This window comes from Calidris pugnax, unplaced genomic scaffold (assembly GCF_001431845.1).
Source record: "Calidris pugnax isolate Ruff unplaced genomic scaffold, ASM143184v1 scaffold24, whole genome shotgun sequence".
Lineage (NCBI taxonomy): Eukaryota > Metazoa > Chordata > Aves > Charadriiformes > Scolopacidae > Calidris > Calidris pugnax.
This window is the reverse complement of record NW_015090922.1, coordinates 37,101,443-37,117,138: the sequence shown is the minus strand read 5'-3', so window position 1 is coordinate 37,117,138 and position 15,696 is coordinate 37,101,443. Positions and strand designations below refer to the sequence as shown.

At 38.2% G+C, this 15,696-nt stretch overlaps 1 protein-coding gene and 1 long non-coding RNA gene across 2 annotated transcripts in view; one reads left to right on the top strand and one right to left on the bottom strand.

Annotated features, from left to right (window-relative positions):
• Positions 1-15,696, top strand: part of SYNE1 (spectrin repeat containing, nuclear envelope 1) — a 315,179-nt gene extending 299,483 nt beyond the window's left edge. Inside the window, exons 138-145 of the mRNA XM_014950654.1 lie at positions 365-491; positions 1,647-1,858; positions 3,347-3,547; positions 3,884-4,012; positions 4,381-4,593; positions 5,582-5,674; positions 7,701-7,759; positions 14,582-15,696. Coding sequence (XP_014806140.1) covers positions 365-491; positions 1,647-1,858; positions 3,347-3,547; positions 3,884-4,012; positions 4,381-4,593; positions 5,582-5,674; positions 7,701-7,759; positions 14,582-14,822 — 1,275 coding nt within the window. The 3' untranslated portion in view covers positions 14,823-15,696. The remainder of the gene's footprint in view (positions 1-364; positions 492-1,646; positions 1,859-3,346; positions 3,548-3,883; positions 4,013-4,380; positions 4,594-5,581; positions 5,675-7,700; positions 7,760-14,581) is intronic.
• On the bottom strand, positions 3,084-10,961 carry LOC106893058. The gene is made up of 4 exons (XR_001412988.1): positions 9,017-10,961; positions 5,532-5,766; positions 4,370-4,476; positions 3,084-3,349 (listed from the first exon to the last, which is right to left on the bottom strand). It is a non-coding gene; the product is annotated as an uncharacterized LOC106893058 (long non-coding RNA).

Genomic DNA, 15,696 nt, shown 5'->3' with positions numbered 1-15,696 from the left:
TAGCTGCTTGGATGCATAGTAATATTTCCACACTTCCGTTTCTTTTCTTTGTCACATCATCTAGTGTCTTTGCCATAGTGTCTTAACATTTAGAACAGATGTCACCTAGAGTCATCCAGCACAATTTGGCACAGTAGCACCGAGTTATTTCTATTTAGTCTAAACTTATCCTTTAGCCTTCTTTGTCTCTGTATACATTTCTCTGATAGTATCAGAACAGATTGTCAAAGTAATAGATTTTTTATCTTCACACTTAGACCTACTTTTGGAAAATTTTGGAAGTTGCGTTGTAATTTGCATTTTCCATGCAATTAGTCCTGTACAGTGCACATTGAGATGAGATTTTGTTTGTTTGTTAACACAGATGAAGCTACTAGGCGAGTGCAGTGGAAGCATAGACTCAGTAAAAAGGCTTGGATATAAACTGAAAGAAGAAGAAGAAAAATTGTCTGGACTTATTAACCTCAACAGTACTGAAACACAAACAGCTGGTAAGTAACCTTTAGTTCTTTGATGGGAAGTAATTACAAAAAGTAGCAAGTAAGTTTTTCTAAATATTGGTATTATTTACTGACATACAGATTCACATGACTGTGGCTGCTACCATATTTTGTTTAACAACTCTTAATAGGAATAGTAAGAAATACTAAGTATTCCTTATATGTGCCCTATAAAGAGATTAAGCATACAAGTGCATTTTAAGAACCCCTTTGTATTGTGAGACATATCCTTAAGCCTTTCAAAAAGTCTTTGTGTATGCAATGCATTTTTGTTGAACATTTTCTGATGAAAAAAGGTTGCTTATACAAGTCTGTACAAAACACGTTAACCAGTATTCATTTCTTCTAATAGGAGCTTTTGTTTCTAACATTACCTGTCTACAGTACAGAAATCTATATTCACCTGGTAGAAGTATTCACCTGACTAATGTTAAGGATCAGCTGTAGAACAGGAGGTATTGCATTGAGAAAACATGAATTTGTTCCAGAGGTTATAAAGGCAACATCTGTATTCTTAGATTGGCCAGATATGCTACCCAAGCAGACTATTTTATTTTATTTTATTTTATTTTTAATTTTAAGTTGATGGAATGATATAACTTGTCCTTCTGCCATAGCGTTTTGAGATAACTAACAAGAAGAAATAGCCCCTAATTTCTTTCTTTTTAGCACAGGTATTTATCCAGTGCATCAGCACTAGTTTAGGCAAATGGTGTGAGGTGTATTAATTTGTGATTGGCACAAATACCAATGAAAATAATAATAAATATGTGGCTTGTTAGACATATTCAGATTCCTTGTCTGGTTTGCATTTATGCTAATATATTATGTCTTTATGCCAGCATAGTGTATATATATACATCTGTTTTAGAGACCTGCATTTGTCACCTTAATTCTGTTAATAGAATTCTGACATTAGAAAGTGGTAAAATTGTCTGCTGCCTGCAATCACTCAGGTTCTTCATTCTTTCTCTCTAACATCACATTTTTCAGACTAACTTAGTTTTCAGTGTGGTGTTTTGTGGATTAGGGTTTTTTTATTTTTATGGAATTTTTTGTGTGTGTGCTACGCAGGATTCGACTGGTGCAATTGTGTGTGTACCTACTGCTTTTTGCTTTTGCTGAATTTGGTGTTCATCGTTCCAGGTGTAATTGACCGATGGGAATTAATCCAGGCTCAAGCTCTAAGCAAGGAGCTGAGGATGAAGCAGAACCTTCAGCAATGGCAGCAGTTTAACTCCGACCTTAATAGTATTTGGGCTTGGCTGGGAGAAACTGAAGAGGAACTGGAGAAGATCCGTCGCCTTGATCTCAGCACCGACATACAAACTATTGAACTCAGAATTAAAAAATTGAAAGTGAGTTTTATTTCTCTTTTCCATGAGTTACCTTGGAAACAGACCTGAGTGCCACAGGTATGTTGAAGAGGTCGCCAATAGTTGCAGCTGGTTTGTGCCCTTCCCCACATAGCAGGCTACTGCTGATAACTGAAGCAACTGGGAAAGTGATTTTATGAATCGCCTTTTGGCAGAAAAATGTACCACTGGCATTTACTTATACAATCCAAATGAATTTTTTTGAAATAGTAACTCTGTGGCAATTGTGTAATTCCAGATTGTACAGATAATTCCTGATGTCAGCCAAGATGATGAAAGAAAAAAAAAAAAAAAGCCTAGTTAAGTGAAATCTTTTCTAGTCAAACTGGCAACAAAATAGCTACTTTAAAAGAAAATAAATGCCTTACTGGGACATATTACTGGGTGGAAGAAGGAGAGAGTGCTGTACAAAGGGGTTGTAGCCTACTCACTGCTGTCAAGCGTAAAACATAGGAAAAATTTGGTGTCATTCTGCAAATTTCTGTTTCTTCTTCTGTCACCTCAGATGCACCAGGATCCAAATGTTGCCTTTGTGATGTCTCCTGGGTATTTTACAGCAACTTCACATTCAGTTACTAGCATCTCATAAGCTTGGGCACAAAAATGTGGGAGCCAATGTCAAAATGCACGGTGCTCCATGCTAGGAATGAGGTGGACAGATAGTAAAGACTGTTTCCAGCAGTGATCCATCCAAAGCATATTAATACTGATCTTCACTGGAATCCAAATATAGCTGCCATAAGTACTACAAAGGTCACTGTGACATGGGGCTTTTAAGCAAATGCGGTAAAGTGGAAAAGGGGGCATTTCATAAGAATCCTGTTCTTATCTCACCCACTCTTGGAAAGCCCATTAGTGCCCTCCAAACCCAAAGAGGTGGGGTTTCTTTTGTGGCTTCCAGTGTAAACAAATCAGAGATTTTATACACGTCCTGCTTCTATAAATTGGAGTAAGTTGTTTATACTTTTTGTATGTTTTCTTTTCCCTCAGTAAAAGCTTTTATTTTAAAATGCTGTTGACAGCCGTTTCCACTTGAAAACATATTGTTTTTTACATTTGTCAGCAAAACTGAGAAGTGAGGGCAAAAGTTTTATTGTGAGCTAAAGTGCAATTGTCCTGCATCTCTTTAAATTTTGTTGGGTCTGCTCTGTCTTTAAAATATCTGCAACATGAGCCAGATCCTTCAAACTCAACTATGACTTCAAGCTTTTAAGGCTTTACAAGTTTAATTGGCTTGTTTTAGTTGTGCTCACAGTAAAATTTTAGTAGATGTTAAAGAGTGAACATTTGCAGAGTCACAGAGTGAGCACAGAAATCTCATATCCGGAGTAAAGAGAGTGTCACGGTGCAGCTGCTGATGGCAAATCATTGCATTCTTGTGGTGCCTTCTCTGCTTGGTTCTTCTGAAAGACACGCGTTTTACCGATTTCCATCTTTTCTTCCCCCGTCCCACTTTGTCTTCTCATCAAGGATCTGCAGAAAGCAATTGATAACCGCAAAGCGATCATCTTATCCATCAATCTGTGCAGCTCAGAGTTCACTCAGTCTGACAGTGAAGAGAGCAAGAAGCTTCAAGAGCGTCTGTCTCAGATGAACGTGCGCTGGGACCACGTATGCAGTATGATCGACGAGTGGCGCTGCTCGTTGCAGGATGCATTAATGCAGTGCCAGGTCTGTGTTGCGCTCGTTTTAAATTGTCAGCATCCCACATATCAAAAATGTAAACTGTATCATTATCTGGTGTGCTCGTTATCCAGTCTGAAACTTGCCCATGCAAGCCAAAATACAGCTTCAGCATGTGTTTTCTGAAAGATACACCTGCACTACCCGTAGCACGTATTTCCAGCCCAAGATTTTCTAAATAGTACTCTTAATATACTATCCTACTCTTCTTCTTTGTAAGTTATTTTATTTAGCCAGTAGGACCTGTCAGGATAAACTAAAACAAACCTGAATTTGACTGGAATTTTCTGCTACACTAATAAAATCATCACTCATCACTTGCAGGATTTCCATGAAATGAGCCATGGTTTGCTGCTTTGGTTAGAGAACATTGACAGAAGAAAAAATGAGATTGTGCCCATCGATCCAAACCTGGACTCAGAAACGCTGCAGGATCATCGCAGACTTTTAATGGTAGGGTTATAATCACCACTTTCTCTCCCAAAATGCATGATCAGAAAAACATCTAATCAGATTTATCTTTCTGAGGTTTAGCATTGTATGTTGCATGCTAACACACAATTGTGGGACTGATGTCAGTAACTAAATTTACTTCATTAGGGAACACTACTCAGTTCCATTAGTAGCATAACTTGTGATTTAAAATCTCAAGCAACTGCTACGCTGCTGTCTCTCTTCCTGTCAGATTAGAAATATTTATTGCTTCTCTTTTCTTTCCATTTCAATATTTTTAAATGCTCAGTTTTGTGAGTTCTAGCTTTTTGCCTTTATTTTTAAATTTTATTTCCCTTAAAATAATCTGGTGTTTACCTTGGCAACAGCAAATCAGACGTGAACTGCTGGAGTCTCAGTTGAAGGTGGCATCACTGCAAGATATGTCCCGCCAGTTGCTAGTCAATGCTGAAGGCAAGGACTGTCTTGAAGCCAAAGAGAAAGTGCATGTCATTGGTAACAGACTGAAGGTCCTCTTGAAAGAGGTCACGCGCCATATTAAAGACCTAGAGAAAATCCTAGACATTTCAAGTAGTCAGCTGGTAAGTCACGTCTTTTTATTCCTTGCTGTTAGTTGGGCATGTGTTTCCACTGATTTGACTGTCTTTCCGTGATCAGTGCTGTTGGGTGCACTGTTTCTGTTGTTTGCAATACTTACCGAGATGGTAGACATGTAATCTTGAATATCATAAAGTAATCTTACACTTCATAATGTAAACACCTATTTTTTGATATGGTGAGGTTTTTTTAATCCAGTATTTTTTTTTCTATTTGGTGTAGTAATAAGTAGTGAACATCTTGGTTTGTTTATCCTGCCATTACTGATTCAGTCAACTGGCAAAGTACATGAGATAATTATTCTAGTTGCAGTACTGAAAATTACAGTGTGTCGGTTGTCACTGGAAAAGGAGATAATGCTCACTCTGTCAAAGAGGGAGGAGATAAGACATAAAATAAATGACAGGCTAACAAATCTCTCATAGTGCCCTCTGAACTTTGAGCTATACTCAAAATCTTTTCAAATTATCATGTATTTCAGAGTATTTGAGAGGGAGTTACGCGTACGTTTTCGTCAACAGTGGCAGGTGTAAAATAAAGATTTCAGGGTTCTCCTTTAGTTAACTTTTTTTGAAGTCTTGGATTAGCAGAGTGCATAAGGTGTGAGAACTCAGCTCTTCTCTCCTTCCAGTGAATTTCTGCCTGCTTAAGTAAAATCTTGGTGCTACCAACCTCTTTTGTAATTAAAGGCCAGTAAAAAACAAATGGCTTTTCCTGTATATTGACTTTTGTGGAAAATGCGTCACCTGAAGCAATTAAGTTTTAACTACCTGTTTGCTTTTCTTCTTCAGGGCTAACAGAGAAAACATGTAATACCTTAGTCTTATAAAATTTGGTAACAAAATTTAACTGCTTTATTTTATTTGCTTTGGAAATAACTCTGCTGGGATTTCACTCAGGGCTTTTTTTTTAGTTTGCTTACCTGAACAGCTAGTTGCTGTCTTTCTGAGCTCCATTCCTTCTGAACTTTAGGAATTGTCCTCATGGTCCTCTGCTGATGAATTAGACACATCGGGCTCAGTGAGTCCTGTATCTGGAAGAAGCACTCCAAGCAGACAGAGAACGGTAATTTCATGTCATGTATTTTCTGCCACCTCCTCGGTGGGAGCTGTAGATGTCTACAGTAGCTCTAGCCAGCTGGAAGACCCCTCTTCTCACTTGATAGGAAAGGAAATGGCATAAACCAAGAACAAAACACAGCTGCTTTCCCCAACCCTGCTGCATATCCCATCCTGCATGAAGTCAGAAGTGGTAAATACTATCTAAACCCAGGGCTGTCAGTGTGGTTGGTTTACCATGGTATGGCATGTCGTGTCTCTTGTATTTTGCTCTAGTGATGGCAGCGCCCCAAAGTCTGGTCTTGTCTGGTATAATGAGTCCTCCATTTCTGTTTGGCCTTCTCTTCAGAGCTGCTTCAACCAGAATCTCAATAAGGTTTTTCCGTCATTTCTAATGAGGGTTGGAGATGGTCTTATTGAGACTTTGGATGAATGGCTAAGTAGAGCTGAAGGGCATAAAACATTATTCAAAACAGCTAGTGCACAGGACCTAATCAATGGCTGTGATGGCAACTCTGGAGTTGTCGATTTACATCGCTGGCACAAAATTCAAGAAATGTAGCAATACATGCCTAGTACTTAACACTTCCATACTCTGAGCCCAAAATGGAACTGCAATTATTTTGTCTTTTTCTGCAATTCTATTGGTTGATTACTTTGCTTTTTTTCCTTAGTTCTTAAAACAATCAGGTTGGTTTTGGTGTTTTTTTCCATTTGCACTTTTTTAAAGACTCTGAGTTCTGTCTTCATAAATTTTATGGCTCTTGAAATCGATTTTTTGGTTGGTTTTTTTTTTTTTTACATTCACTAGTTTTCTTTTAGATGCTAGTATGAGAATGTAAAGGAACACTGGCTTTTCAAAAGGAGAAAGAATATAACCCTTAATATTTTATTTTAGAGGTCAACACTTTTATCTTTTAAATTTAAACTTAAATTACTAATAAAAGCTCTGGTGTCACAGATGTAACTGGAGGATGCCTGACCATTACAGGAAATGGAGAAGTATTTTACCATAAAATCTTTGTCTAAAGAGCGTGTAGAATTATAATGGGTTTCATCTTAACATTTTAATAAGCATTTGTCTATCTCTAATTTATTATGTGACTACTTATTATCATTTTTATCCATAATATATAGATAAGTTGTATGATTCCTTGGGGTCTGGTTTTCAAACTTCTGGGGTTTGCACCCACAATTTTGGAGTCTCAAGAAATATTGTTTGTAATTTCAGTGCCAAATATGCTGATGCTAAATAAATAAATAAATACTAATACCAAAAATACAATCAGAATTATAATCCTCTAACTGCATTAAATATTCCAGCAAATAGTTGTGAGTGCAGGAATGCACCTACAGTTATTTGGCCTTCAAAATTGTGGGGGGGGTTGGTGGTGTAGAAGAGGCCAGACTCTTCAAAAGAGGCCCTTGGACTTTTCAGTGCCAAATATGCTGATGCTAAATAAATAAATAAATACTAATACCAAAAATACAATCAGAATTATAATCCTCTAACTGCATTAAATATTCCAGCAAATAGTTGTGAGTGCAGGAATGCACCTACAGTTATTTGGCCTTCAAAATTGTGGGGGGGTTGGGGGTGTAGAAGAGGCCAGACTCTTCAAAGGAGGCCCTTGGCCTTTTTTTCCTTGAGAATATTAATTTTGCTGCATTTGCATTTCAAAATATCTATATTTGCCAATATTGAACCCAAATTTCTTCTATTTCCTATTACAAATTATTTGAACTAAATTTCTAGTGATTATTTTTTTTTTAAATCCAGAGCTACTGTTGGTAAATTTAATGACTAAACTGTTATTTTCAAGTTCACTGTGTATTTTCCAATCATTTCCATACTCAGCTCGGTACAAAGAAAAGCCAGTTTCCTTGGTTCATGGGTATTGGTCACTTCATTTGATTATTTTTTTTTTTTATGTTTCCTTTGCTGCACTTTTAATTTAGTTTCATCAGTAGCTTGTCTTTATTTGCCTGGACTGAACATTCTTCTTTCTTTACCCCCTGTTCATTGCAAACAGCCACGGGGCAAATGTAGTCTCTCACAGCCTGGACCCTCTGTCAGCAGTCCACATAGCAGGTACCTTATTCTCCTGGTTTCCGCACTCTGTTCTAGAACCCCAAGAGGATGATGGAAATTGGCCATGATTCTTCTCTGTCCCCACCAACTCCATCAGGTGGCCTGGACTTAAAAAAGTGAAGATTTTGCAAAAGGGGCTCTCAATTACTTCAGATTCTTTTAAATTAGCAATACTGGCTAATCCTTTGACATCAACAGCGTTTGCTTCCCCGGGAATGCCATGGAATCGATATTTATTTGTCATATGGCCGATCAGGATGAGTGTGTGTTTACGCTCATGATATTTAATGATTATTTTATTTTGGCATGATTTAACAGAAATTCCAGTACATTCATGGCAAACACTTTTTATCATCCTCTTTACCTCTAGATATTAAATTAAGGCAGGTAATAGGCCAATATCATATTCTAGAATTCACAAAACCCACAGATCTGGATGAGACATACTAACATCCTTTTCTTTCTTTCTTTCTTTCTTTGTTTTTTTTTTTAATTTATTTATTTTTTCCCCTGAAATGTTTTGTTCAGTTTGTGGGTTTTCAGTACTTAAGACTCAAAATTTAGAATTTGAGGGCTTTGAGACTTGCGAGCACTTTTCCCCCTTCCTCAGACGACTGCAATATAATGTGCTAACATTGCCATGGCTCTGGCCGAGCGCTCGCATCCATGTATTGCTCCGGGAGCAGCACTGCCCCATCTCTTCTCTGGCCGGTAGAGCGCAGGCTCCCAGCTACAGCTTCTTGCTTTCCACCTTGTCTCCGGCAGCCTGTCATCTCTGCAGCTAACAGTGCTTCTGCATTCTTTGTTGTCGTCAGTGTGATGTGTGTACCTTCACTCTTTCACTGGTCAGTTCACTAGCTTCTAGAGTTACGAAGTTTAAAAAAGTCCACCAGCAGGCCAATACATATAAAGAGGACATTTTTTGCTATTTCAGCATGCTGTGCATTGTAACACCTAAAGTAATCAGAAAGTATGATGAAAATGTTCTTACAGTTTAGTCAGAAGTCTCATTTACCCTACATACATCAAAAATTAAATAATTCATTTTAAAAAGGACTCCTGTTAAAATGAAAGATTTTATGTTGGAAAGGAGGCAACACTGGATTTAGTACAGAAATTGAGCAACAACCAAGCAGAAAAAAAAATACCTTAAGAGTATTATTTTTTTCGTGAGCAAAATCAAGGCTTTGTTCAGCAAAATTATTCTCAAATGTAAATGGAATAAAGAATAAAACTACTTACCACGTAGATACTTACATAAACACTTCTTAAAAAAGAAAGTTTGCTTTATATGTGTAGTTAGTGACTGCGAGTAAAGGGGCATAGTTGCCAAACCACATAGCAGAGCAGGTAGAACAGGTGGAGTATCTTTCACTGCTTCCACTGGCTGGAAGCTGCCTCATTTTTAGGGCTTCTTTTTTTTTCTTTGAAACATAAGGAAACCACACAGAAAATAGGTGACACATGTCACCTATGGAGGTGACTCCATCTTTCTGCCTGAGAAAGAGAATTAATTTTTCCAACTCCAGTCTGCCACGAAGCTTGGCATTTTGTTTCTTATAGGGAGTGGGAAGAGGGAAAGAGTGGGGCTTTACTCTGCAGCCATTAACAGCTAGGAGGAATGGAGGATGCCTTCAGCAGATTACCATGCTTGCAGTAGCCACGTTGTACTCAAAAAGCATATTGTGTGCACTCTTGCGCTCTCCTGTATAGCCAGACCACTTCTGCCAATCCTTTGAGAAGGTTCCTGGTTGTAGGTGCGAGCCGCTGGCTCAAAATGCAGCGAGCAATGCTTTGCAGCTTTGAGATCAACCGCTGTTCTAGCAGTGGCATTGGTGCGGCACCTTTCAGATCAAGCCTTTCCACCACTGTTTATTAACACATCTTGTAGCAGTACAACACAATGTTCAATTTGTCATTCAGACAAGCATGGAATACGAATGAGTCACTGCTGAATAGGAAACTTAATCAAATGCGCAAGCCAGACAGGTTGTGGTTGATGTATAATGTGGTTTTAACTGATAAAGCGGTACAAGCTGTCACTGTGTTCTTTAATATTTTGACATGCCTCTGATCAGAGTACTTTGTGTTTGATCTTGCACTGGATCAGCAAACCCTGCTAGGGTTTAGTGTGCAGGAGAACTACAGTCAATTTTAAAAGGTTTATCGCATAGGAGGTTGTGAAAGAAAGTTCATTTAAAAATTAGAGGAGCCGTGTTTTGTGTATAACAAGTGTGATATCATTTTGCCTTCCCCAGTATCACAGCAAAAAGATAAACATGCATAGTGTGATGCTAAGCGAGGTACCACCTTAAACTAGATGCTATATCATGGATTTAACTAAAGGCTCATTCGAGAGGTGTTAGTAAACGTGACCTAAGTGGGAAAAACAAATCCAAGAAGCAACTCCTCTTTCTTCATCAGTTTAATAGAGCTGTCGTAAATGCATACCTGGGTCTATGGCTGTGGAATTTTTTGAAGTGATTAAAATGTTAGAAAGACTAAAATAGTGGTTCAATTTGCTCAGGGGTGTTTATATGGTCTCTCTTGAGCAGCTCTATTCAAGTCTTGATGCCGCAGTGCCAAATTCCATTTCCTGCTCTCCCCAGGCCTCCCCAAATGACTAGTGGGTCTTTAAAGATCTCTTGCTGTTCCTGGAGCAACAGTCTCCGTGCCTTTGGCCACAAAATGGCAGTCATTGCCACACAGTAGCTCAAACATGAGTTTTGGGCTTGTCTTGCCATGATTTTTTCTCCCAGTTTTCTCCCACACTCTCACTTAAAGCTTGTTAACTAAACTTCATATGTAACTGCCTTTGAAGTGAACATATTCATCTTCTTTACAAGGTGAGCCAAATCTGAGGCTGGGGAGATGTGATGCTGAGAGCCAGGGAGAGAATCCAGTCAGAACACTGACACTTGCCAAACAATGTCAATTCTAGAGAGTGTCCTAGGCCACCAAGAGGAGTTGTTGCCTGCTCTTGTGGGCAGAGCATCATATATTCTCCTTCATAACTCTAGCAACCTCCATCTTAAAAAAATTAGAATCAGTGGGAACAATAAGTCTATTAGAAGGGCATTATCAAACTTAATTCATCTGATTATCTGGAAATACAGTAATTTCCATCTTGAATATATCCATGACTAAATGTAATAATTTGGGTTTCTGCAAACATTATCCCTTTCTTTATTTTAGCAACTCTTCACCCTTATTTCTGTCTGTTCTGCACTATTTTATAGAGAGTACTTTTAGTATCTTTCAGGTTTTATATTGGTAAGGTCAGCTCCTTGTTTCCTTCATAAGAGAAATACTCCATTTTTTGACTCTTAAGCTTGTGTAAGTTTGAATTCATCTTTCAGAAGTATGTTAACCAAATTGACACAAACTACTCTAGGTTAGATCTTACTAATGCTTTCTAGAACATCATTAAAACAAACCCTTTTCTGTTCTGGAAATCTTGAACTGAAATATATTTTAAAATTTCTTTTGTCCCTTTTCACAACTATTCACAAGCCACATTACTAGTTTGTGGCTCTCCTGTGTCAAACGTTGTAGATTCTCTTCATTATCTTCAGAGTGTGGACTTCATGTTTATAGCAGAAGTTTTTATTGCTACCTTGCACACTATAATCTTAATTCTTATTCTAATTCTTAAACCTATTGGAAGTTTTTTTCTGTGCAAGAAGCCAAATCCTATTTCATATTTGCAAAGACTTCCAGCTTCTGTCATCGTACAGATGAAATTTGCTGTTCTTATATTTTGTGCCATAGTCTTTTCAAAAAGATATTAAATCAAGACTCATACTTGATTAGCTCCAGTAATAACATCCTACTAACCCAGCAGTGCCTCTTCCAATGTAAGCCTGTTGTCTGCATTCCATTAGTCACTTCCCCATTAAACTCACTTTATTTATTCCTATCAGCTTCACTTGAATGAGAAATTCTTCTGTTACAATCTTTCAGATGTTTACTGCAATACAGATAGATTGCTTGAACCATATTTCCTTGGGGAAAAAATTAAAAAATCAGTCATCTTTAAAAGAAGGTACTCGTCTGAGCTGAAATTAAAAGTTCACTTTGTCTGTCCAATCTATATCCTGGTAAATTACCTTCTCCTCTCTTGAAATGCCTAGGAAAGAGTTCCAATTTCACTGACATTACAAACTCCCAAAGTAAGGGTAGCCATTGCTTTCTCGTCTTAGTTTAATTTATAAGATTTCTTGACATGAAGAAGCTTACTGTTGGCCAGGTCTGCAGCTGTGCCTCTCCCTTTTGTCTAGTTAGTAGGAATTTTGTATGGAGCGAGTAGCAGATGGCCTTACTTCCTTCCCTCCTCAAGCAGGGACCAGTGTGACAAATGCTGGAGCAGTTAGAAGAGAGACAGATGAAGAAAAAGACATTCTGTTTTTCTCAAAGTGGCATACAATACTCCAGCTTTCCTATCTCCTGCTGGAGTAAATAAGAGTTCTGGCCATCATGAATAGTGAGCCTTTTTTCTTAACAATGTGGTTTTTTTAACCATCTCTCCTTACCAACACTCTAAGCTGAGCCATCCCATTTTTCAGCCAATTATGTGGATTACAGAGGCATACCTGTAATAACAGCAGGCAATGCAGCATTCAAACTTTTAGGACTCCCCCTCTGAAGATGTTTCCATATTTCATTATTTGATTGTTTCCACGGAGTATTAGAAACTATTCTTCAACACCCTGCTTCCCTGCAGAAAGTGTTTTGAAACAGTTTTTTGAACTGTTTTTTGAAAGAAAGTTTGTGTTCCTTGTTGAGATTGGCCATGCAGCTTACACACACCTCTCTTTTTCTTTTTTTGTAAAACAAAGGAAAAAGTGCTGGATTGCACTACCGGAGGCATAGGAAAAGAAAAGAAAAATTAAATGCTAACTTTGCCTGTTCACTTTTTATTCCACTTTTCGGAAATTGCCCTTCTGCCACCCAGTGTTGCCCCAGAATAACTCTGAGTCAATTCAGACTTTGCTCATTATCAAACAGCAGTTACCAACTGCAGAAATGTGGCCTTTTTTGATTGGGATTAACAACATTTGTACAATGAGAGTCTTGTAAATAGGTAGACTGTGCAATCAAATACTTGGAAGGTAATTAAGGACTGCTTGTTCCCTTTGTTCCTACCTCAGTCCATTAACTTTCTGTTTTGGCATTCTCAGACAGTAGAAGTCCTGATCTAATTGAAATTTTATATGGAATGCTCTGATGCTGTTAAATGTGCCATATCCTTTCAATATGTTCTTTATAGTACATGCTCTTACATTATGTGATAAGCAGCTTTCCATCCAGGCTACAATAATGTGGATTCAAACAACGTGCGATCTGAGGTTTTGATCATTCCTCCTTCCTGGGAGATTCAGGTCAAGTTAATAATTTAGCATACCTGGGTGTTTATGTATGTGTTGGTCATCTAAACTTTACCAAATCTTTATGGACTTTCTTGAAGTCTTCATAATGGGATGATACATATATATGTGAACAAGACAATAAAAATAGTCTCAAACATAGAAAGAATTCTTTTCTGAACATGTGGGAAGGGGACTCTTGCCAAGCCTGGCATAGTCTTGAAGATGATGTTTTGGTTCTTGCATGCTTTCTCACACAGACTCAGATTTCTCTGGGACACAGGATCAAAAGGGAACACAAGGAGACACTAAGTCATCACCCCCTCCTTGCTTTACTGGGGAGCATTTGACCTCAGCCAAAAAGCCTGATCTCCCACACCTTCAAGTCAAGACTAAATCCATCCTTATGAGTGTTTGTATCTCTTAAACCCTAGCAAACCATAAATTTTCTGGGGCTTCAGCCACACAGATGTTTTATAGCAACATGTCTAAGACAAAATTCATGACCTAATGTCTTAATGGAAGATTCTTGTAGCAAATTATTTGAAGGCTATAAGTTTTTCATTTTTGACTAGTGCTAAAATACAATACTTTCCTCTGCCACTTAATTAGCACAATGAGACCTTCAGATTTTAGCTTGCATAATCACTCTTTTCAGTCATCCATGTACCTCAAAACCTGTCGTCAATATATGAGAGGTCTGACAGTTTCATTCAAAAAGGAAAATGTGAAATCTATGTCTTTATCCTTCATGAAAAAATAGATTTGATTTTTGTGCTTAATTTGAAGTGTCCCTTTGGAAATGTTTGCATTAGGTTTTGCCTCTCCCATAGACCTGTGATAAATATGTGCCATTTCAAGTTAGATCCATAGACACAAGGGAAAAAATCACTCAGAAGGTAATAGCGTCATCAGTTGAGCAAACAGATTTTAGCTGCTGATTCAGTGCAAGGTTCAAAATACAATGGAATTTTAGAAAATTATTCCCCATTGCCTGCATATTGGTGTATTAATTAATTGATGTAACTGAAAAAATGCATTATACTCTTGCGGATGCTATATACAGAAATGAACATAGAAACTTCTGCAAACTGAATACAACTGCCATTTTAAACAAGGAGGCATTGAACACATGTGACAGGTATGGCCCACTGTTTATTTTCCTCTTCTCTAGAGCACAGTGCTTTAGGTGGAAACTCTTCCCCAGAATTGATGAAGGGGCTCTGAGGTCACAAAGCCCATTCTATTGTGATCATTTGGTGTTTTCCTACCCAGTCTAGAAATATGAGGTCTTTTAAAGGGTGTCAGGGAAATAGCATGTTCAGAGAAAAATACCTCTGCAGTTGTCAATCACAGTCAAATTGTAAACCAGCCGTCAGGGAAGGCTGAGTGCCCGAGGGCAGCCTCTGCTGCAGTAATGTTTTAGTGTATTCACCTGTCCATCCTCTTTTCTCAGGTCCACAAGAAGTGGCTCAGGTTCCTCCCCTTCTGAGGCCGGGCCAGCGTGGCAGCGTCCTTCTTTCTTCCTCAGAGTCCTCAGAGCTGCTCTGCCACTTCAGCTCCTCTTGCTACTCCTAATCGGGCTGGCTTGCCTGGTGCCAATGACCAAGGAGGACTACAGCTGTGCTATGGCCAACAACTTTGCCCGCTCTTTCCATCCCATGTTGAAGTACGTGAACGGTCCACCTCCATTATGAAGGAGACCCGTGAGACAGCGGGTGACCTTGCTGGAGTGCTAGCTGGGAGGCAGGATGGTTTTAGAGGGTGACAGGATTCAGTGTGGCAGCTTTACTGACCTGCTGTGTCCATATCATTCCCTGCTGGCACTCGGCTCATAATGCATCAGTATTTCAGTATCAAACTGCACAACGTATTACCTGAGTAGCATCGTTCCAATACTCACATCTGGGTACTAAGGAGGATGTGACGTGTATGAGGGAAATGTCCTTCTGTCCAGCATTCTGGATCTTTTAGCCACTTTATAATCCAGGTCATTGCCCTGTACTATGCATAGCCAAGGACTTGATACTGTAGATCCTTTCCTCTGTGCTGCTCTAAATGAGCCGTTAGCCAGTCTTTGTTAAATACCCTCTCAGTATCTACGGTATACAAAATAACCAATGCTAAAGAAATTTTAGAGCATTTGTAACATACAATTTTAAAGGATCTTGTATGGCAATGTATTATTCCCCGTGGTTTCTGTTTCGGGCATGGTGTTCTAACTTTTGCTTTGGATGCACAAGGTGTAAATCTGAGAAGCACTTTTTTAAGGTTTAAAAAAAATGGATGTAATAAATAAGATCATAAAAGGTTTTATGAGGAAAAATGTTGAATGTCAAGTTGAAAAACAAAGGACATATTTATGTATGTACAGTTTGCTAAGCCAAGTTTTGTTTGTATTGATTTCTTTGCATTTATTATAGATACCATAAAATATTTTGTCTACGTGCTTTTTAATGACAACTATGGAAACCTCTAAGTTTAGAATGAGATATGTATGGTATAAAAAAATTAGAAGACGTACATATGCTGCACTTCTAAAAAGAATTAAAAAATGCTGTAACAAATTAA